The sequence below is a fragment of the Chenopodium album genome, chromosome 6, assembly GCF_948465745.1.
Source record: "Chenopodium album chromosome 6, dcCheAlbu1.1, whole genome shotgun sequence".
NCBI classification, from domain to species: domain Eukaryota; kingdom Viridiplantae; phylum Streptophyta; class Magnoliopsida; order Caryophyllales; family Amaranthaceae; genus Chenopodium; species Chenopodium album.
The window spans coordinates 72,862,778-72,884,572 of record NC_137839.1 but is presented as its reverse complement, the minus strand read 5'-3'; the positions used below and the strand labels follow the sequence as shown (position 1 = coordinate 72,884,572).

The window sequence follows — 21,795 nt, the reverse complement described above, 5'->3', positions numbered from 1 at the left end:
CCTATATGTTTATGATCCAAGATGGAGCTGGAGAATGTTAGTCGGAGACTTAATTGATTAAAGCATATAGTTATATGTGGTGTCAAAGTATGTTAATAAGTTATATGTTTATGATCCAAGATGGAGCTGGAGAATGTTAGTGGGAGACTTAATTGATTAAAGCATATAGTTATATGTGGTGTCAAAGTATGTTAATAAGTTATATTTTGGTAACTTGTTTCTGCAAAATTTAATTTACACTGATCATTATCAATGATTACTCTTGCAGGGTCGGACAGTGCGCTCAACTCTGCACCGCTGAAAGGATGGCCGCTGATGGTGAGTGCCTTATTAGCTTTTTACTGTTTGGAATAGCACCTCTTATGGTAACTAGATTGACCTGGTGTAATTGCTCTGGAAATCCTGAATTCTACAGCACCTCATTATCATTGGTTGATATTAGTGACATTCCTTGGTCTCACTTATAAATATCTGAGGTACAATTGAATTAGGAGTGCAAAACAGGGTCAACAAGATTTTGGTTCTACACTAAAAATCCCACACAAAACATACCTTCACTTTGCTACCTTCCCATTGTAATGTTTAGAAAACATAGTAGCCTTAGATGCTTTGGCCTCTATACTAGTTTGGACCAGCTAGGAGCAAGTTTGTTCAATTCTAGACCTCCCAGAGCACTGCCAACCTGGATCTTTTTGTTTTCAAATTTTAAGCAGTCTTTATATATTTGCTTTGATTGTATTGATTTTTCTGTTTCTTGGTCATTTGTAATAAAAATGAACTTTCATTTCCTTGCCAAATTGAAATGCTTTGTCTTCATTATGGGATTCTATTTCATATTAATTTCTTTAGATCAGGAGAAGACTAGCAGCTTTAGGTAGTAGTAAATTATTCAACCAAATTCAGAATACTACAACAATCCCTCCCCGGTGTCCCTGAATAATTATCTGTTAATCTCATTTATTTTGATATATTTTGCAGGGTGCTAATCAGGTTTCACCTCGTCTGGGGCATCAGGTGTTAAATTCATATCTGCAGTCAGCCCACAACCAGTCACAGGTTGACATGCCCCTGTCCCAGAGTCAGCAAGAGATCTTTGCTCAGTTTCTGGCAAGTACATCAGCAAAAACATTGCCGTATTTTCCACTGACTTCTGATTCAGATATGCTTTTGAAAAACGGGATAGACAGGACATATGGCCAGGTTAGTCACTGAGGAAGTTTTGATTTATAAGTGAGGAATGTCTGTTTTGATTTATTTTGTCTTCACATTCAAATTTCTAAATAGCAAATCAATGATCATTATGAAGTGTGAATTCAAAATGTTAGAAGATGAAGGCATAAGGACTTTGTTATAGCAATGACAATTTAAAGAACAGTATTTGGTGTAAATTTTCACCAAAAGCTGCTTTTTTTTTTTTTTTTTTTTTTTTTTCTTTTCCTATCAGAATGGTTATTTATACCTTGTGCTTGCTAAGAAAAGTGAAATGCCATACTGGACTTTAGTGGGGGAAAGACTTTGGTACTACAACTTCAACTCTAAAAGAATGGGTGGTTTTGGTATTCTTCAGTAGTCTTAAGATGTTGGGGACTTGTCTTCTAAATTCTAATCAACAACAGGTTCAAACATGAGGAGTTGTTGCTTATGATGCCCAGAGCCATCATATTCGCTAATAAATTTTGTATTTAGGCTAGTTTTTCTTGACTTTTTGTGCACTGTATATTGCTTTTTTTGAAGATTTGCTTGTGTACTATATTGTTCTGTGTACTTGTACAGGTTGGCCGAGATAAAGAAGCTAGCGAGATAAATGAAAGTGTTGACATGTACTTTTCACCATATGATGACCATGGTGATTGCACTAATGCTCCATGCATTCTCCATCATTCATCTGCGTCTTATGTAAAAAGGGAGGATACAGGTAAATGCTATAGCTGCCACCTTTTAATCTTTCAAAACCATTATCGAATCATTTGATTTATTTTTGCTCGATTTTTTTTTGCTATGAAAATCAGATAGTCTCTCACCATTACTAATATCATCATCCTTAAATATTTAAACGAAGATCAGGTAAAGGTTATTGTGTCACTAATCACTATCATAATGGAGCCATATCCTCACCAATACTTAGGGCCTGTCTGATTTACTGAACTGATTGCTCAGCTCTTGGCTGGGATGGGCTGGGCTGAGATCAATTCGATACCTGTTTCATAGACTTTGCTATGGGTAGATTTTCATTTCTTGAAGCTCTCTAGGCCACTCTGCATTTCCTCATGGATTATATGCACATGATTATGCATGCACTCTTAAGGCACACGATCTTGAATCCATCTTTTAGCTATTTTGTTAAATTATGAATTACTGTAAAGGAAAGCATGGAAAATTCCTGGATTTTGCCAAATTGTGTCAGGATGTGAAGGTTGGGAGCTTTTTGACAATGTGTATTTAATCCTCAGATGCCGATAATACCTCTCTAGTATACTACATAACTTGGAAGATGTTAAAAGCTATTAATTTTTTTAAGTGTAAATATTAGGGGTATTCTTGGCTCACATTAATATGTGTGCATGTTTACAGGTATTTCTTTGACGGAAGTTGGAAGTCTCCATGCAAGTAAAGCAAAATTATTCTCTTGCAATTTTTCTCCGAATGGAAATTTGCTTGTTTGTGCTGGATATGACAAGAAGGTGAGATGTTATGTATGGTTCATGCATAAAGCGTTAAAAAGAGTTTTTTGTGATTTATGATTATTTGATTGGCTGTACTAATAAAGTTAAATTATTTGCAGGCTTTGATCTGGAATATGGATACTTTAGAACACACCAGTTCTTTGGAAACCCATGCTCATCTGATAACTGATGTTCGGTTTCATCCAAGCTCAGAGTTTTTTGCTACCTCTTCTTTTGACAAAACAGTGCAGATATGGGATGTAGCTGGAGTAAGTGCTTATAACCGATGACAAGTCACCAATTGTGCTCTTCTAAAGTGCTTGTGATGCATATCATGCATTTCAGCTTCACCAATTTTGTTTTACCCTGTAATTGGTGGCTAATTTTCTGTTTTTCATGATGTCATGTCTTGATTCAGTTCTAATGTTCTCTTGTTTACTTATTATTTTCTGCTTTACATGAATTTTGCACTAAATACTCAATGTGAAGTGCTTGACTAACTATATGTAGGAACTAAAAGTATCGGCTTTCTAAGTTGACATTGAGATCTAATATGAATGGAAACCAATTTCCATATGCATGAGTTTCTTCATTAATTGAGTACTAGAATGAGTCACAAAGAACTCGTTCATTTTATTTATTTATTAACTTTAATTAATTGCTATTCATTTTGAAAATCTTTTCTACATCTGCTTGCAATAATAAGCTAATCTCTTCAAGGCTCCTGTTGCTTTCATAGAAGGGCTATTTGTTACCTTGTGGTTCCATGGTTGAACAACAATAAATATGCAAAGCCATTTTTAAGCTCTTCTTACTTCTCCTGTGTACAGTGTGCCCTTCAGTTAACTGTGTATGATTAGCCCTTCTTTCAGGCCTCAATTCTTATTTTATGGAAGCTATTTGAAGATGTAGGGGCTAGACAGCTAAATTGCAATTGCTAAACCATAATTTAGTTTATTACAATCCAAATCAGAAAATTTCTCACAAATGTTGTTTTTGTTGGAAATGAATTCTCTTTCTTACCATTCACTTGCTCGGATTGTACTCCATGAACTGAAATATGATTGCTTATTTTTAAATGTCTTTGTTGTAGCCAAGCAAATCATTATTTGCACTAGCTGGGCATAGTGATCATGTGATGTCAGTGGATTTTCACCCAAGACAGATGGATCTTTTGTGCTCAAGTGACAGCAATGATGAGATTCGGTTATGGGATATTAAGGCATGTACTTGTTTGCGAGTCTCCAAGGTAATTTTTTACTGTCTACGTAGGTTCAACAGTATGGGAAGTTACTACAACAGTCCAATATCTTGATCCTTGATATTCCGAGTGCACTTATCTTGGCCTCTGAGAGAATCTAAAATCAACTTAGCCTTGGTTTAATATCTCTAGTTTTGGTATCTGTCGAGTTTTGCTTCATTACTTGGTACTTCCCTGAAAACTTTTTCACCATGGTTCTCTAATATTCTTGATTGGCAAGGGATAAAATGTGTACATATTGACTTCCTCCACATTGAAAGTCAACTGATAACATGCTCTCACTTCTTTTAGGAATTTCACAATTGTTATTGGAGAGAGAATGAATATCCCAAATACTACCAAGCCCTCGTTTGGGAAAGTGTTGAGAGAAAATATGTGAGCTTGGAATCAAGAGTTTCCAATTGTTTTGATTCACAAAGTTGGGTTTACAACAGGGGATATTTAAATAACTAATGAGGCCTGAGTGGTTAAATCTTGTATGGTTAGATGTTAATAATATTTTAGAGTGCAATGGGAGGGGGAGAAGGCTGAATCGTGATTGGAGGGGAGAAGGCTGAATTGTATTAACATCTAGCATTGGAGGGGATTCATCCTAAAGTCTCCTTTGGCCTTGATTCAATTGAACACTTTTCTTTTAAATCTCTTTTTTTTTGTTTTTTGGAGGGGGGGGGGGGGGGGGGGTTATTTCATATTTCCTCCTCTTGGAAGTTGGAACCACTATCTATGTTCATTCTTACCTAGTCCTTTCCTTGAAAATAACAACACACTCATCACATCTACTTTTTATAATTAATATAACTAAAGATAGCCCAACTACGATTTATCTCTTTGCTTGGTTTTGGATTTAGTTACCTACTCATCGACTTAGATGCTTAACTTCTTTTCTCTATGGCATTGTGTAGGGAGCAATCAGACAGGTTAGATTCCAACCTCAGTCGGGAAGACTTATGGCCACAGCATCTGGAAATGCTGTCAACATATTCAATGTCGAGACTGGTGCTTTTGAGTTTGACTTGAAGGTATAACATGAATATAATCTGTCTCATTGATGCTTCTCATCACTCTCTCCTTTTCTGGCTTGCTGCTTCACATATGTTCAGCCTTGCTATACATGGTAATGATGTTTCTAACCCCCCCTTTTTTTTTTGTCAACTAAGGGACATCAATGTGAAGTTCGCTCTATTTGCTGGGATGTGACTGGAAATTACCTAGCTTCTGTTAGTGAAGAAAGTGTGCGGCTGTGGTCAATAGTGTCTGGTGGGAGATGCATTTATGAATTGCTTTCAAAGGGCCACAGCTTTCAGTCATGCACCTTTCACCCAGGAGATCCAATGTTGTTGATCATAGGAAGCTACCAGGTATAGTTGCAAATATTTGTTGAAATTTTTGCTAGGCAGGTTTGGAGAGATTTTTTTCCGGTGGTATTTTTGTTGTATTGTTACACAAAGATCCTTGATGGAACTTAATATGCTTGGTGCATGAATCTGCTCTTTGATGAAAATATGCTCATTTTTGTTTATACTTCTTTTCTTGTACGTAGTATATATTGCCAATCCTGTATAGGCTGTAGCTGAAAAGTGAGTCTTGGGTGCTTGGTTGCAGAATATCAGTTGCTCAATCAAGGGAGTGCACTAATTAATTGAGCCCTAAGCATAAGCACTCTTTCTATGCATTGACAAATTTCTCTGTAATTCTGATTGCTGCTTTTTGGTTGCAGTTCCTTGGTTTGTGGAATCCTACACAAAGCAGCACAATCAACACAATTCAGGCACACAGCGGCCTCATTTCTGCATTGACAAGCTCGCCTACAACAGGATTGATAGCCTCAGCTAGTCATGACCAGAGTGTTAAGTTATGGAGATAAAGAGCAGACATCGACACTTTGGAGTTTGTTTTTTTGGGTGGTCTACTGTAAATAACAAGGGTTCGTAGCTTCTTCAAAAAAAAAAAAAACAAGGGTTCGTAGCATGGTGATTACTGATTAGTATGACATACTAAAGTTTTTGTTGAAGCAAGTTGAGTAAGGGGGAGGTTGAGTTGTGCTTTTGGAGACTCTCACAACTTGCTGTGAAATTTGGAGGTTTAAGGATGGATATACAAATTTTTTTTGAATGTAAGTTAACTAATTATTAGGAGAACTACAACTAAAAATAGAAAAAACTATATATATTACATATATAAATACAGTATAATGTAACCCCCATTCTTTTATTAAAGGCACAATCGGCTTTTAATCAGTGATGGTTACCTGGAAATTATTTCTTGCTACGGTTTAGTTATTCGCTCTTTATTTTATTTATTCATAGTTCCCTGTAAATATTTCATGCTCTATGTATTCGTTTAGGAGCATGATTAAGTCATTAAGTGAACGAGCTAGGTTGAGTTGTGTTTGAACTCATTTAATTTAGTAGAGTTTAAGCTTGACCTTCTAATTGAACTTGAAAACCGTCTCAACTTCAGCTTAATTTCCAATTACTTTCTTCGTCCCAATTTACTTGATACATTATTTTGGAATGCCTAACATCGAAATTTATTATACTTGAAATAATATTGTACTCCGTAGGTGGTGTTTGTTGGATGGATCTCTCACTTCCCCTTGACAACTTCAAGTGTGAAGTTTTATAGGCAATCAATTCATGTGAAATAGATGTTCAGTCTAAACATACTTGTGCGTTCCCCGAGTTGCATAGGCTTTACTAATTTCCTAGATAGCCCTTAACAAATTTGTAATTGTAGAGCTAAGTTGACTCAAAATTGTACTTACTCCCCAAAAATCTCCAAATTCATCGTCAAATCTCAAAAGTGATCTGTCCAAAAATAAATACATTTCCACGAACAAAAATATTACATCATATATTCTGAAGGGATTATCTAAGATTGTTTTCGGGTTACCCATGGCTCATATTGACTATTTTAGATTGGGTCATGCTAAATTATTATACATATTATTATATCAACATATGTAGATATCTAGATCATGTTACTTTGACTTTGAGTCAATTTCCGACACCTCTAGACTATTAGCTTGAGTGGCGAAGCGGGATGGGGCAAGGTAAGATGGATACAAGTCGTACTAAGGGTTTGTTCACATACTGAGCTAAACTAAACTGAGCTGATTGGAGCCGAACTATACCGAATAGAACTGAATAGAACTGAAATGAATGTTTTATGAGAGAAGGAAATTAGGAGCTGAATTGAATTGGACTGAACTGATTGGGGTTGAACTAAACTGGCTTGAGGGCCTGTTCATATTTACTTATTTTCAGTTCAGTTCGGTTCAGTTCAGTTCAGCTCCAATCAGTTCAGTTCAGTTCAGTTCAGTTCAATTCAGTTCAGTTCAGTTCAATTCAGTTCAGTTCAGTTCATTTTATGCATTTTAATTTTTCAGTTCAGTTCAGCTCAGCTCAGTTTAGTAAATATGAACAGGCCCTGAAATTAAGCTGAAGTGAACAGACCCTAACTTTACTTCACACATGAGAGGTGTTAAATCGGGTGATTGGATTGGTTCTAGTTCAGGTCTAGTCAGGTTTAATTGAAGTCTGAGTCGTAATACACCATTTAACCATACTAGTCAATATTTGGATCAAATTACTTTTTGACACCTCTACCCTTGAGTAGTGAGTACCCCACGCAAATAACTTATTAAATACTTCCTCCGTCCCCTTTTGATAGTTCCTTATGGGCATTTATCACGGGAATTAATAAACACAAATAAGAATAGTTAAAGTACATTGAAAAGGTAAATTGATATTGGGTATGCAAAAAAGTAGAGAGAGAAAGTAATAAAAGTACCTGGGAAAACAAAATTTACCTAAAAAAGTTAAATTTGCACAAATATTGCTGCAAATTAGAGAAATTTTGGTAAAAAATTAATAATAATGGTTGTTGAAAAACGCAAATGGGGCGAATATTTTAGGACAAAAAATTTGTCCTAGACTATAAAAAAGGGACGGAGGGAGTATGCAAAAATTATCAAATGAATGAAGCACCTAACTCTCAACTCTTTAGTCTAGATTCTCTAAATGTACAAATTTCACAAGCCATTGGGCCATCTTCCTAAAAAAAAGTAGGAAGAGAACAACTTTATGTAATAATATTGGTAATGAGGATTGAGGACCATCTTTAAGATATTCATATTCTTTGTTTTCATAGTACGGAATATATATGAATGTATGATCAATTCACGCCTCCAACATCGGAACCTTCCAAACAATATAATAGGCCATCGCCAATTCGCCGAAGCAAGTAATGCACAATACGAGTACTATAACTTCTTGATTACTGTTACATTTGTACTCCATTAATGTGGGACAATCAACCAATTTCAGGTACATTTCTTTATTTTCTTAATTACTGTCATTTCTTTTATTTGGGGTTTTTATTCCATATTTTTTTTGGGTTTTGATCAATGATATAATTTAGATATTTAAGCAGCAGAAATTTATCGTAGGAAAATCAATGTTACTATTTAGTAATTAGAGTTGAATGATTGCTACATTTTATCTGAAAATTCATGTTTTTTTATTTTTATTTATTTATTTATTTTTTTTTGGGTACTGAATTTGTTAGGTTTATTCATTTACAATGTTGTTTTTTTATGTGTCAATACCCTTTTTAATTTGGGAGTTATTGAATCTTGCAATAGTTTTTTTTTGGCTTGAACATAAAATACAAGCATTTCATAATTGCATAATGTCACCTTGATTGAACTTTAGGTGTCTTATTTATATATGTAGGGTACCCTTAATCTTAGATGAAGCCTTGTTTAGGAGTCCTCTTTTGGCTTTATTGGTAATGTTTGTTGATTGGGACTTCAGGGCACAATTATGTAGGTCATATCTTGAATCCTTAACAGAATTGACAATGCTCCTTACATTCCTAGGAAGAAAATTGACCAAATTGTTTTACTCCCTCTGCCAATAAATAAAGTTTGTGCTTTGATTTGGCGCGTTGATTAATTATATACTACGCGGGTGTTAAATGTGACTGAAAAGATTAGTAATGAGCAGGTAGTGATAATTGTGTGAATGTATTAGGATGGAGGCAAAAAAAGGAATGGTGGGATTGAGAAAGAAATGCTAAAAGTAGAGCTTCAAATTTAACTAGGTAGTACTTGACTAGGTGAATTAATAATGTTAAGATTGTTTTAGGACATCCCAATAAGATGAGTGTGACAATGTTAATGAATGAATATTGGCACTTGTATTTTATTTGTTGTTTGGTGACAGTCTTAAATTGAAACTTTGTACTTTTTCCATTGCATTGAATTGAATGCAAAACCCGTCATTTACTAGTGTTTTTCTTGTACAACTACGGTGTCAATCTAGAAGGGAAATTGTTTTCTGGTTGCTCTGTTCAATCACCACAGCATTGGGGATTATAGATCATTAACAACTGGTGTATTGAATAGGATTGTTATGCAGCTTTGAATTTGGATATGAATATCTCCTATGATTGTTTGGAGTTTATAAGACCGTGGACAATTAACATTTTGCAATAAATTATTAACCAAATTAAGATAAATTTATGTCAATATCCTTAATAATGTGTCATTACAACACAACTTGCATTTGTCTTTATTAATTTTAATACTACTATTAAACCGTAGATGGATATATATTATCATATGGATATGGTTTAGTAAGTTTTACTCCATATTAGATGATAATGAAGCAAACAATCATGAACATGGGCTTGTAAAAACTCAACATGTAAAGTTGTATATTATGTAGTGTGTACTGTAATTCCATTATCATTATTTATATACAAATTACTGCATTTGCCGGCCGAATGAACCATTAAAAGTAAAAAACACTATGGCTGAAAACATTTGCACTTGAATTGTTTTTACTGTTTTGATGTTATTGTGCTTATGCTGTATGTCCTTATGTTAGACTCTTTACAACATCTATTCATCCAAAAATGACTAGATATAAACTGTGATACTATCTTGATTGTATGAATGTTTAACCACTCTGTTCTCTCCTTTTTTTTCATGGTATATAATTATGTAAACTGTTTCTTTTCTTCAGCACCATTATATACTCTCACTGAAGCAGGTAAGCTTACAGTCTTGTACTCTTACAGGGAAGCAGGCAATAAGTATTCTTGTGAAAATGGGTGAAAGATCAAAACATACCTCCATGTTACCGGATTTGCATAGTCTACTTAACTATTCTTCTATACCGTACCAAAATTTGTCTTGGAACTTACCAAGAAATCCTGCCCTTATTGCACACAAAATCACCTCCCAACAATCCCCAAACTCACCGCCTGCCTCCTCTGTGGTTGCTCCAAATACACACTCCAACCCTCGTAAACAGAATCATGTATCCGTGCCTGTTGGATTATTTCGCTGTGCCTCCCATGTTGCTGCAGTGATAGTGGCGGCTCCTATTGAACGGGTCTGGATCCTTATGCAATGTCAAAATGAGATGATAAAATATGGTCATCTCTCTAGTCCCTACAAGGGAATGAAAGACTGCTTTATGAGAACCATAAAAAATGAAGGCTTCCTTTCCCTTTGGCGTGGCAGCAGCATAAGTGTGATAGGAAGCTTGACAGCTTTTTTGACTCGTGAAGTCGTTTTCCCAATCACACCACGTTTTTGGCAGTTGCCACTTTGGATGTTGAATTGTCAGTTTCTTTATCCACTCTATTATGCTCGAGTTCGTCTTGCTAATGATGTCAAAGCTGCTCAAAAATTTTACTTTTCTTTGGACTCCACTAAAAGTAGTTTCAGCAATGACTGTGTTGGCAGTAGGAAGTTCAGTGGTGCTTCTGATGTTCTCTACAAGACACTTAAATCGGAAGGCATAGTTGGTCTCTATCGAGGATTCCTTCCTGCATGCCTTGGGGTTTTTGGATCATATCTGTGTGGTGAATGGGTCAAATCTGTGGCGATGCAGAACAAGGTTTTTTTTTTTTTTTTTTTTTTTTTTTTTTTTTTTTTTTTTTTTTTTACCTCATTAAGCATTCTTTCATTTTAGTTGCTTTACTTGAAATTTTGAGGACTATCTATCAATTCTCTTTACTGTTGTCAAATCCATGCTGCATGGGTTTTTCATTCTAGTCCTTGGTTCAGTTGATTGGTAATCGAATTGACACTTTCATAGGATATTGACATAGGGAAAATATATGTTGTAATTTTCTTCCATGGATTGTGTTCATAGTGTTTGAAGATAAGTCTGCAAAATGGCTTTCAAGACCTTACATTGTTTGAAAACTCGAAAAATTAGTTTTCAGTTACGCTTCAAAATTAACATGACTAGTGTCTTTAGAAGATAGCTTTGTTCATTAACCATTCTTAGCTTTGATATGATATACTCGTACTTACATATGACTGTTTGGCATTTGCAGGAGAAAAAGACTGGCAAGATTTTCATCATACCTGCTTTTATGACGGTCATTGGTATTCCTGTCTTACGTTACCCATTAGTTACAGTAAGTCGAAGAATGATGATGACCACCGGCGAAAATACTAAGTACAATGGTGCAGTGGATGCAGTTCGACAAATAGTTAAATATGAAGGAGTCTCTTCCTTGTATAAGGGCTTTACTCCATACCTAATCCATCTCTCAATTGTTTCGTTCACTTACTCATACGCTATAAGGTTTTTTGCGCGTAAAATGCAAACATGATGTTATAGCTCATTACATGGTCCATTTACTCGCACAATATTTTCCGCATGTATTGAGATGAAATTCAAGGTATTTATCTCATTAGTGAAAGTCAAACCGTGAAGGTTTTTATTGATACTGAATTTGTTGGAGAAAATTCAAATTAATTTTATTTTTATTGTTTGCATGTTAATAGCCTTTTTAATTTGAGAACTATTTCATCTTGAAATACGAAGTAGTTATTTCGAGACATCCCAAAAAGGATAGTATATGATGATGTTCTTGTATGCATATTGGAGGGTCTATCAGTTTGGTTGTATTGTGGCACATCTATTGCGTTTGTTGTTTGGTAACTGTCTCACATTGATGCATGTACTTTTCCATTGCATCGAACTGAAAGTCAGGGGTGTCTGTTCCTGAATTCCTACTTTTTTTGTGTTTTCTTTATGAATTTATCTATACCCTTTAGCTTGATATTGTTAATTTTTGATATAATCATTAAAAAAATTATCCTTTCATTGTTTAAACATCACAGCATAATTTGATTTAGGTGACTTACAAAAATTTTATATCTAGGGTAGTACTGTAGTAGGGTGCCCTTAATCTTAAGAGTTATTGGAGTTAAAGTTTGTTGATTGAGACTATAGGGCACAATCATGTAAAAGGGTCATACCTTGACATACCTTATTGACAATGTTGTTTATATGCCTAGGAAGTAAATGAGTAATATTGCTCCCAAGATATTAACTCTATAATTCGATTTGTTGCGCGCTTTTATAATATTTGGTAAATTTGAATAAAGGTTTATAATTGAGTAAGGACAGAAATATGTTTGACAGTATTGTGAAGGAGACTGAAAATGGTTGGTGGGATGGAGAAATAAATACTGAAAGTATTATATGAATTATACAGATCACTTGGAATTTAAGTGTGAGGAATATTTTAGCACATTCTGTAAAGGATAGTGTGAAGTATATGTGAGGATGGATACTGCATACTGAAAGGTGTATCAGTTTGATGGCACATCTGTTTCATATGTTCTTGGTTGTTTGGTGAGAGCATTGCAGTGTGTAAGTGTGTTTGGGTAACAGTGGTAGAGGCCTAGAGAGTAAGGAAGGGTAGAGACTAGGGAGAAGTAAATTTGTGATTTTCTCAAAATCGAAATAATTTGGTTTAGCATGTTGGATCTTTTGGTTCTCTCTGCTTTTTTTTTTTTTTTTTTTTTAAACAAATGGTATCTAAGTAAAGGAAAATGGTGTTAACACCCTCTTTTCTCCTTTCTTCAAACCCTACTATCTAGATACAATTTTATTAGCTGTTCATGGAAGTTCCTCTCTGAGATCTCTTTGTAGTTAAATAGCTGAAGTCTTGTATCTTTTTAATATTATCAACTGTAGGTGTGTCATCTTGTCTTTTTTGTTGCTTGAACACATTGGTATGTAGCTTTTTGAAATTACCTTGAGTACCTTGGCTGTGAGTATCCAGCCACCCTTGTTATGATGACTTCCGAGATGGTTACTATGTTACCATCATTGAGATATTCAATTAAGGCAACTATTAGAGGAAAGGCCTTGCTGGAAAAAAATACCCCCTAGGGGAAGAGCTCTGCCAAAATGAGGATTATATGATTTATACCTGTACAAAATAAGTACACTTGGCTTCGGTCATACACTCATACCCAAAGCCGTCTCCTTTTGGAAATCCAAATTGAAAAATTTGCTCTTATCTACAGCTGCATTCAGATAACATTGTCTTACTATTCTACATCATTCTTGCAGGCAACACTTTCATCTGAAATGGCAGACAGGTGTGAACATACTTCCATGTTCCCAGATTTGCATTGGTTTGCATTGGTTGTACCATTGTAGCTCAAAATTTACTCAGAGATCCCGCCCTGTTGGTATGTAGAAATTCATTACAACCATCCCCAAACACGTCTTCCTCTTCTGTGATTACTCCAAAGAAGCAAGTACACCCAAGGGAACAAAATCCTGGCTCATATGCTATCCTGCAAGGAATATCTCAGGTTCTTTCAGCCTCAGCTGTGGCTCCTATTGAACGGGTCTATGGCCTGATGCAATGTCAGAATGAGATGCTAAAATATGGTCATCTTTCAACTCCTTACAAAGGAATGATGGATTGCTTTAGCAGAACAATAAAAAATGAAGGTGTCCTTTCTCTTTGGCGGGGTAACAGTATGAATGTGATCACACCCTTGACAATTGAGGTGATTCTCCAATTATAACTTTCTATTTTTTGCTGATATTGATTTTTTTTTCCTCCCAGAAATTTTTTTGTGGTAAACTGGTAACAATGTACAAGTATATAATAAGCCAATTTCCAATTTAACGGAGTTATTCAATTTTCTTCAATAAAATTTGGCTTTTGAGTTCAAAGTTACTATGAAGAATGTCAAATAAGTCCTAGATACTTCGATTAAAAAAGCCCTGCAGGTACAGACTAGAGGGTTACCATGGACAACTATTCATGTTCTTTTGATTATCTTATGTTTTTAGTAGATTAGGGAGGATCTTGTTATAGTTGTTTATGATTAGCATCTTACAAAATTCGCAGATAAATACAATTTGCTTTTATTATAACTATGTTTTTGCTCGTTATTCAGGCCTCCATGTTTGCTTTTGCCCATTTAAGGCGTAATAGTACCTTATTCAAGGAGGTTCATGAACCACCTTTATGGTTTCTACCTCTTGGTGGAATGTTGGGACTACTGCTTCGTTATCCATTGGATTTCACCCGAATCCGCCTTGGGAATGATGTCAAAGTTGCTCAACTACATTTTTCTTTTGATTCTTCTGGCAAAAACATCAGCAATGCCATTGGCAATTGGAAGTTCAATGGTGTTTTTGACGTTTGTAGAAAGACCCTACAATTGGAAGGCATAGTTGGTTTTTACCGTGGATACACTGCTGCATGCGTTGGTGTTTTTGCATATCAGGCCTCAACTGTGTTTAAATCTTACTACAGAGAAAAACTAACAAAGGTTCAATGCGTTTCTTTCATACAGCATTTCTTTTACAACTATCAAACTATTATGTAATTTCATTTCATCTTCAGTTTTTATTGGGTCCTCAGCCACTTTGATAATGCTTTGACATGCACACACTTCAATTTAGGCATAACAAAAAATTAATTAAAAATTAAATAAATGGATAGATTAGTGTTTAGGAGGATTCTGTATTCTGTATTTAACTATTTATATTGTAGTTTTAATATATTAAGGAGTGTGAGATTTTTCTTGTCCTGTGGGTATCTTATATTGTATAAACTGCAACAAGTTTGTTATCTTCCTGTGAAATTAGCTGGTTTTACTAGCGCTGTAATGGATGATTTTTGCTCTTTGGACCGAAAGTATTCGAGTTGTTTAGTAAATTTGCTGTTAGCTATAAATTCTATCTAGTTAGTTGATTAAAGGAGTAGGAGTGTTGTAGGACTACTTTAAGTTGTTTAGTGATTCTCCTCAGGAACATTTTGAAAATAAATTAAGATAAGATAAAAATTGAGTTCTTATATTTCTCATTGATTGTTTCTTTTTATTTTAGAGTTGGCCACTGTAAAATTTACATAGGCTTTCTATATATCTATTCTATAATCTGCTGCCCTTTTGACTTACCTCGAATGGTTGTCACTTATATACAGGAAAAACATACGTATTCAGCTAGGATTGCACCTATCATTTTCATGGGTCTCCCTGTGATATTTTACCCTATTCTAACTATCAGCCATAGAATGATGATGACCTCTGGCGAAGTAATCAAGTACAAGGGTGCTGTGGACGCCGTCTGTCAAATTGTCAAACACGAAGGAGCTTCTTCCTTGTATAAGGGTTTGGGTGCATATTTAGTCTATTGCTGTGCTAAAGATGCCATTGTTCTTGCTTTCGTTTACTTGGCTTACTCTAAAATTGATAACCTTAGAAAATGATGTCGAGCAATAGTATAAATGCACCCAGTAATTTTTTGAAACTCTAGAATGAAACTCATGGGGTTTTCCCCATGTTTTTGTGTAAGCATTAGCTTGTTTTTCCAGTTGTTACTTGGTTAGATTGTTACCCTTAGGAATATTTCATAAGTTAACCATGTAATAGCAATTTTATTAAACTTATGCATGAGTTGTTTTTCAAAATAAATTAATCAGTCGATTAAAGGAGCTGAGTATGATGAAAAATGTTGGTCTTAATCGATTAAAGCAGTTTATAATTCTTTGTTATAGTAGCTCTATAATAGAGTTTGTTAAAGCTCTTTTGGCCTACAAATCTTGGCGCTTGATTTAATACTTATAGGTGCAATCCCTCTACATTTGGGTAAACTCATCTTTGCAATAATTCATGTTCATAAATCAAAATACCCATTATTATTTTTATTACAGTAATATATTTTGTCCATCATTCATTTAATTTATAAGCATTGTTCATGTTCATGTTCATGTTATTGTTGGGGTTAATATAAAGGTGGTAAGACCATAATTATTAGCCATTTTTATATGATTTCAGCCATTTAAGCTTCTTGTTTTGTTAAATCGAAGAGGGTGTTTCCAGTCTCTTAGCTTGCTGACCAAGTAAATATTTGACTTCCTCTGATTTTCCTTGCATATTTTGCTTCAAATTGGTTTTTTATTTTTATTATTGATGAATATTTATTTATTTGAACCAGGAATCTGGGTTTTATCCATTTGGGCCTTCTAGATAGCAGTATCCTATTTGTGACTTTAATGATTAGTTTTGTTTAGAAAAAAATTAAAAAACAGAGTTGAAATGAAAATTCTGGAAATCTAACTACGTATATTGGATTTTTAGAGTATGTTGGCTTAGAGATTGAGAATCATGTTGCTCATGTTTATAGTGAGGTACAATGAAATTAAATGTGCTCATTTGTGTAATTTTGTTTGCTAGTAATAAATTTGCATGGTTGTGTCAAAAAAAAATTGCATGGTTGGGTCTTCCACCCTTTTTAAGCTAATCACCCTATATTAGTTTATTCATCTGCTATGTACCTGATTCTTGGCAAGCAGTGTCCGACGTAAGTATGTTGCATTGTGTCATATCCATGTCCGAGTGTCAAAGTATTTAACACTGGTAATTGCTTGGAAGTTAAAACATAGAATTGGGCTTTGATAACCCATTTATTTGGTATGCAAGTAATTCATCAATTGCTCACTGATAATTACTCTAAGGTTTGTAACTGATTGGTATGAAACTAACAGCTGAATATGACATTCATTTGGTAGGCTTAAGGAAGAATTGGTGTTGAAATGACTGTGAACAAAGGCACTGTGACTGCTGTGATTGCACGTCACAATGACAACCTGTTGTCACATCCACTGCCTCTACCTCCGCGGATTGTACCAATAGCTGTGCGTCGTCGAGCAATCAAATACGCAACAGCCCTGCATGGCCTCGTCGCTGTTGCTGTCAGCACAGCTGTGGCGCCTATTGAGCGAGTCCATCTCCTGATACAAAATCAGAATGAGTTGATAAAATCAGGCCGCCTGTCTACTCCTTACAAGGGCATTAGGAACTGCTTTCGCCGAACAATCAAACAGGAAGGCATCACTTCCCTGTGGCGAGGAAGTAGTGTGAACATTCTCAAAGTCTTTACTTCGCAGGTAGATTAAACCCGCTTTTGTGATGTATAAATCTGTTAAATCGAGTGTATTTAGCTCGTGTTCTAACAGTTCTTAACTTGTCAATTGTCATTCAGGCTTTAGTTTTTGCTATCTATAAGAACTCTTGGTACAGAGTGGCTAAGAATGATGATTATGGTAATTTTAAGTTTGATGCTGCTGTTATATCTGCAACATTGATTCAGTATCCACTGGATTACGCTCGTACATGTCTTGCCAATGATATCAAAGCTGCCAGAAGACTTCAATTTTCCTTTGACTCTGCTCAAAAAAATCTTAGGAAGGATTTTGGATCTAGGAAGTACACTGGTATGTTTGATGTATGCAAACAGACTCTTAAAACGGAGGGCATTCGTGGACTCTACAGAGGATACAACCCGAGCTTCCTTGGAGTCTTGGCATGGGATTCGGCTAGGCACAAAATAATCAAGACTCGAAAAGTGACTAAGGTAGAATGAAACCTAAAGACTCCAGTCCTCTCACTATTTCATACTAATATTTGTACACCAGTTGCATGCTTACAGCTTACCTATTCTCATACTTTGTGCAGGAGCAGACTTTGTTGGACAAATTCATACCTATAGCCATGGTATGTAGTCTTCCGGTAGCTCTCTTTCCAATAACTTGTGTAAGTAGAAGGATGATGATGAATTCAGGGGAAGCAACAACCAGATACAAGAACTCGATGCATGCTTTTCGTGAGATTGTGAAACATGAAGGTTTCTGTTCTTTGTACAAGGGTGTAACTGCAGGAATGACCTTATGCTTCGCAAGGATACTTGCAATCAAGGCATCACACAATCTCGTACTACAATTACTTCATTAATAAATTCGAGTAGTAGAGTGATCCATGTTTGAGTACTTCATGCTTTTGTGAACCAGTCAGCACTTCACCTGATCTGTGAACTAGTCTGTTTCTTGAAGAAGAGAGAATTGAAATTGTCCTTGTAATAGTTTTTCTGGTGGTATCATATTTTGCTTGTTGCATTGCAGTGAGCAATGGACTTTAAACTTGCTTGCTAGTAGCCCAAGGTCCTTAAATATGTGTTGATGACTCTAAAAAGTGATGGGGAATTCTATAGTGGTCATCTTCAAATATGACCATAGCTATGCTTGAATTTTATTGGTTAACATCTCTTTCATTAAATTGTTGGTCAAACTTACCTTTTCTTATTTTTCTATTTTTATTTCTTTTCTATTTTCTGAAAAATACTTTTTCCTTTTTCGAAATTCTATTTTATATTTCAGAAATTATTTTTCAAAAATCAGCTTTAATTAAATCCGAAAATTAAATTAAATTAAAAAATCAAAAATCAAAAAATATGTTCTTCATTGTTCTTCGTGTTCTTCATTGTTCTTCGTGTTCTTCATTCTTATTCATTTCCTATGGATGAATTTAACCTCTTCTTAATAATCTTTGAACCACAGGGTTACTTTCGCATCGATTATCATCAAAAATAGGGCCTGATCCAAACATCATATTCGATATTACAAGTTATTAGAATTCCGAGTTTTATCGGCAACGATATTGGTGAAAAATACTTGAATAATTAGTTTTTATTGTATAAAATCCTTCCATTGATGGGAAATATCCGATTTGATGCAATCGAATTCAATAGTTTTTACGTTTTTCAAGAATCTGGGTTCGACATGAAATTCTAAGAAGAAACCGATAACATTTTTTTTTCGAAACCTGTTTGATCCAAAAAATACGCTTATGTCAATCTAACTTTTGTTTGTGTATACGTAACTAACACAAATATATATTGGACATTACCTGTATGAAACATCTCTAATATAAATGGGTTACGACCATACGTAACATTGGACATTACTAATGAATAGAATTGAATTTCATTTAAATGGTACGTATTTTACGCTGAACCTAGCCAAATTATCTAAATGAATCTTACATAAATATTCGAATAACAGATTACGATCTCAATATGTTTTAACTAAAGAAATTTTAGTCAAATATTAGGAAATACCTATAATGTGCGGGGATCTCATCAATATCCTTTCCTAAAATATTATCTTTTGAATTTTGAAAAAATTATCTTTCAAATTTTAAGAATCTTTTTAAACATTATCATTAGGTTTTTTTCGCTGAATCATTCTGGCACACTATTCAACCGAATTTGTTTCAGAACTTGCAAAATTAAAATTACCTTTGGAACTCAAATCATGGTTAAGAAAGCAGAAGTAAGTATTTTCTAAATTGATTTGAATTTTTTGAACAATTTTTCATTTATGAATGTGTTTAAAAGTTTTTATGTTTTGAATGTAGTAATTTAGAATATTAATTTCATCTATATAGGTTTTATGTTGTAATTTTTTGAACAAACTATACAATTTTGTTATAAATATGCAATCCTCTATTAATGAATCAAAATTGGATATAGGGTTTATATTGTAAACAATTTAATTAATATATAATGGTAAAACCCCATCTTTAAATCACTCGTGATCTATTCTTTTTCATTGTAGAAAAGTAGTGCAATGGAGAAAGATATTCACTCCAAATTGTCAAAAATTGAGTTAAAATTGGATAAACTCGTAGCCAAAGTTGCTACTATATCACAGAGTATATCAAAGGTTCCAGAATCAACTGATTGTAAGAGTGACAAAGAAGGCGATACCGTCGGTAAAACTCCGTATCGAAATCGTTCTTATTCTCCTTTCTTAAGCCCTGATGGTGAAATGATGGTTAGCTCACGTGTCTCCACCACTAAACGGAAGCTAGATGTGAATGGCACTGGCGAAGTAGTTGAGGTCGAAGAAAAACACTTTGCAGGATTCGATGTTGATTCCTTCGGACATTAGAAATATCCGCTTCACTGAGCCACAATTTCCCCCAGGTCTGGAAACACTCAAGGACCTTATTAAGGATGAAGAAATAATGAAGGACAAAAAAAAAAACAGAGAAAGTGAAAAGCCCTGACATCAAAGTGAAAACTCCAAAGTCAAAAGCAATAACAACGACTGATAACGTTGAATCAGAATCAAACTCGGAGAAGAGGCCGTTTAGGAGGCCAAGGCAAAGACAATTGAGTCAAATTATAGATAGCACTGTGATTTTGGAAAAGGTAAATAATTGGTTATCTTGCAATATAATGTTCGTTATTACATATATAAGCTTCAAATATTACTGTGTATAAACTTTTGCTCCCCATTTACTGTCACAGGTACCGTCATCATCATCAAAGCCAAAAAAGGAGAAGAAAAGTAATGCAAAAGCAAAAGGTGCAAAGGTAATTTCCATCAATATTAATTCGAATATTTGCTAAAAACCTTATTTATTAATACTTTGCAAAAGGTATTCACTTATAATTTTTTATGTTATTACACAATCAGTTGTTACTAATATCATAGCCCTTTTTAAACCATGTACTATAGCAACCTGTTCATTCAAAAGCAGTAACACGCTCGGCCGAGAATGAAAACTAAACTATCTCTGAAATGGTAAGGAAATTACCAAAACCTTACTTATTTGATCAATGTTCTGGTGCGAGTTACAACGTTTAACAATAACATCTGTAGGCCAAATCATCAAAATCAAGGAGGCTTAAGAAATGCACATCAGAAGCAATCACTGAAGAGGTGATATGTTGTTAGTTTGATATTGTTATTTGGCAAAGACATAAAAGCTAATGAGTGATTACCTATAAGCAATGTATATATAGTTATGTGTGTTCTGAAGTCCTTTGCATCCTCAGGGACAAAGAACTACGATTAAAGTACATAGTGGTGATGATAATGGGGGTTTGTTTCAATTACAGGAAGAGTGTTTACAACAACCATTATATCTTAATTATGTATCACAGCTATCACCTTTGGAGAAACAAATATGTATACAGGTTGAGAAAGCGAAAGAATCTGATACATTCTATTGTACAAAAGATGAAACATTGATCAGGTTGTCTGTGGGTGAATCTTGGTGTTTGTATCCAAATATGTGGTTAAGTAATCAGGTATACTACTGTTACAAATTCCTAATTAAGTTTGTTTTTGGGAACATGAAATTTATTTATTTTCAATTGCAGCTCATAAATGTCTATCTGTATGATATGCTATTGGGGTTAAATGACAAAACTATGCTCATTTTGCCAACATCATTTCAGGTAATGGCTAAACTTTATGTAGGATATTTCCAGTACATGGTGTTTATTTTGCATTGTTGATATGATTTCGGATTATGTATGCTGCTTGTAGACTTTAGTACTGAAGTCAGATCCACGATGCGAACATTACATAACTCCATCCATTCTCAGTTACTGTTCAAAAATTTATGAAGCTTTTTTAAAGCTTGTGGATCTCAACAAGGTTGAACAGGTTGGAGATATTTGAGTTATGCAATCTAAGTTTTGTCCAACCTAAAATTTTAATGGCTTTGATGATCTGACTGTTCCAAATGTGTTTGGTCATCAGATATTCATACCCGTTAGAGAATCTCTTGCGAATCATTGGTTCCTATTGGTATATCATGTCTCTATTACAAAGGTATACATTGTTGATTCGCTAAAGATGACTGTGGAACGAAACCGTCTTGCTATGGATATGGTAACTATCTGACTTTGAATGTGGTAACTACCACTAACATAAGATACCAGA

At 34.6% G+C, this 21,795-nt stretch overlaps 3 protein-coding genes across 5 annotated transcripts; all 3 read left to right on the top strand.

Annotated features, from left to right (window-relative positions):
• Positions 1-252: 252 nt before the first annotated feature.
• Positions 253-5,788, top strand: LOC145637205 (transcriptional corepressor LEUNIG_HOMOLOG-like). Its single transcript, XM_081688682.1, has 9 exons — positions 253-318; positions 979-1,200; positions 1,774-1,915; positions 2,572-2,681; positions 2,783-2,932; positions 3,757-3,912; positions 4,827-4,943; positions 5,082-5,282; positions 5,642-5,788. Exons 1-9 carry the CDS (start codon positions 253-255, stop codon positions 5,786-5,788), a joined length of 1,311 nt encoding a protein of 436 aa, XP_081544808.1.
• A 4,223-nt stretch (positions 5,789-10,011) lies between these two features.
• Positions 10,012-11,747, top strand: LOC145635215 (ADP/ATP translocase-like). The gene is made up of 2 exons (XM_081686503.1): positions 10,012-10,838; positions 11,284-11,747. The coding sequence occupies exons 1-2, from the start codon at positions 10,041-10,043 to the stop codon at positions 11,563-11,565; spliced, it is 1,080 nt and encodes a 359-aa protein (XP_081542629.1). The 5' UTR covers positions 10,012-10,040; the 3' UTR covers positions 11,566-11,747.
• Positions 11,748-12,167: 420 nt separating this feature from the next.
• LOC145635214 (ADP/ATP translocase-like) lies at positions 12,168-18,138 on the top strand. 3 transcript variants are annotated; one of them, XM_081686502.1, is made up of 5 exons: positions 12,168-13,771; positions 14,168-14,545; positions 15,202-17,166; positions 17,262-17,633; positions 17,741-18,138. In XM_081686502.1, the coding sequence occupies exons 3-5, from the start codon at positions 16,813-16,815 to the stop codon at positions 18,008-18,010; spliced, it is 996 nt and encodes a 331-aa protein (XP_081542628.1). In that variant the 5' UTR covers positions 12,168-13,771; positions 14,168-14,545; positions 15,202-16,812; the 3' UTR covers positions 18,011-18,138. The 3 variants fall into 3 exon arrangements, 2 of the variants coding, with proteins under 2 accessions (XP_081542628.1, XP_081542627.1); XM_081686501.1 differs by having other exon boundaries at positions 17,735-18,138; XR_014113812.1 differs by having other exon boundaries at positions 12,176-13,771; positions 17,735-18,138.
• Positions 18,139-21,795: the final 3,657 nt, after the last annotated feature.

Coding starts and splice junctions, on each gene's coding strand:
- LOC145635215 (XM_081686503.1), top strand. CDS start 10,041: ATGGGTGAAAGATCAAAACATACCTCCATGTTACCGGATTTGCATAGT. Junction 10,839..11,283: donor CTGTGGCGATGCAGAACAAG/GTTTTTTTTTTT, acceptor TGGCATTTGCAG/GAGAAAAAGACTGGCAAGAT.
- LOC145637205 (XM_081688682.1), top strand. CDS start 253: ATGATTACTCTTGCAGGGTCGGACAGTGCGCTCAACTCTGCACCGCTG. Junction 3,913..4,826: donor CTTGTTTGCGAGTCTCCAAG/GTAATTTTTTAC, acceptor GGCATTGTGTAG/GGAGCAATCAGACAGGTTAG. Junction 4,944..5,081: donor CTTTTGAGTTTGACTTGAAG/GTATAACATGAA, acceptor TTGTCAACTAAG/GGACATCAATGTGAAGTTCG.
- LOC145635214 (XM_081686501.1), top strand. CDS start 16,813: ATGACTGTGAACAAAGGCACTGTGACTGCTGTGATTGCACGTCACAAT. Junction 17,167..17,261: donor TCAAAGTCTTTACTTCGCAG/GTAGATTAAACC, acceptor ATTGTCATTCAG/GCTTTAGTTTTTGCTATCTA. Junction 17,634..17,734: donor AGACTCGAAAAGTGACTAAG/GTAGAATGAAAC, acceptor TACTTTGTGCAG/GAGCAGACTTTGTTGGACAA.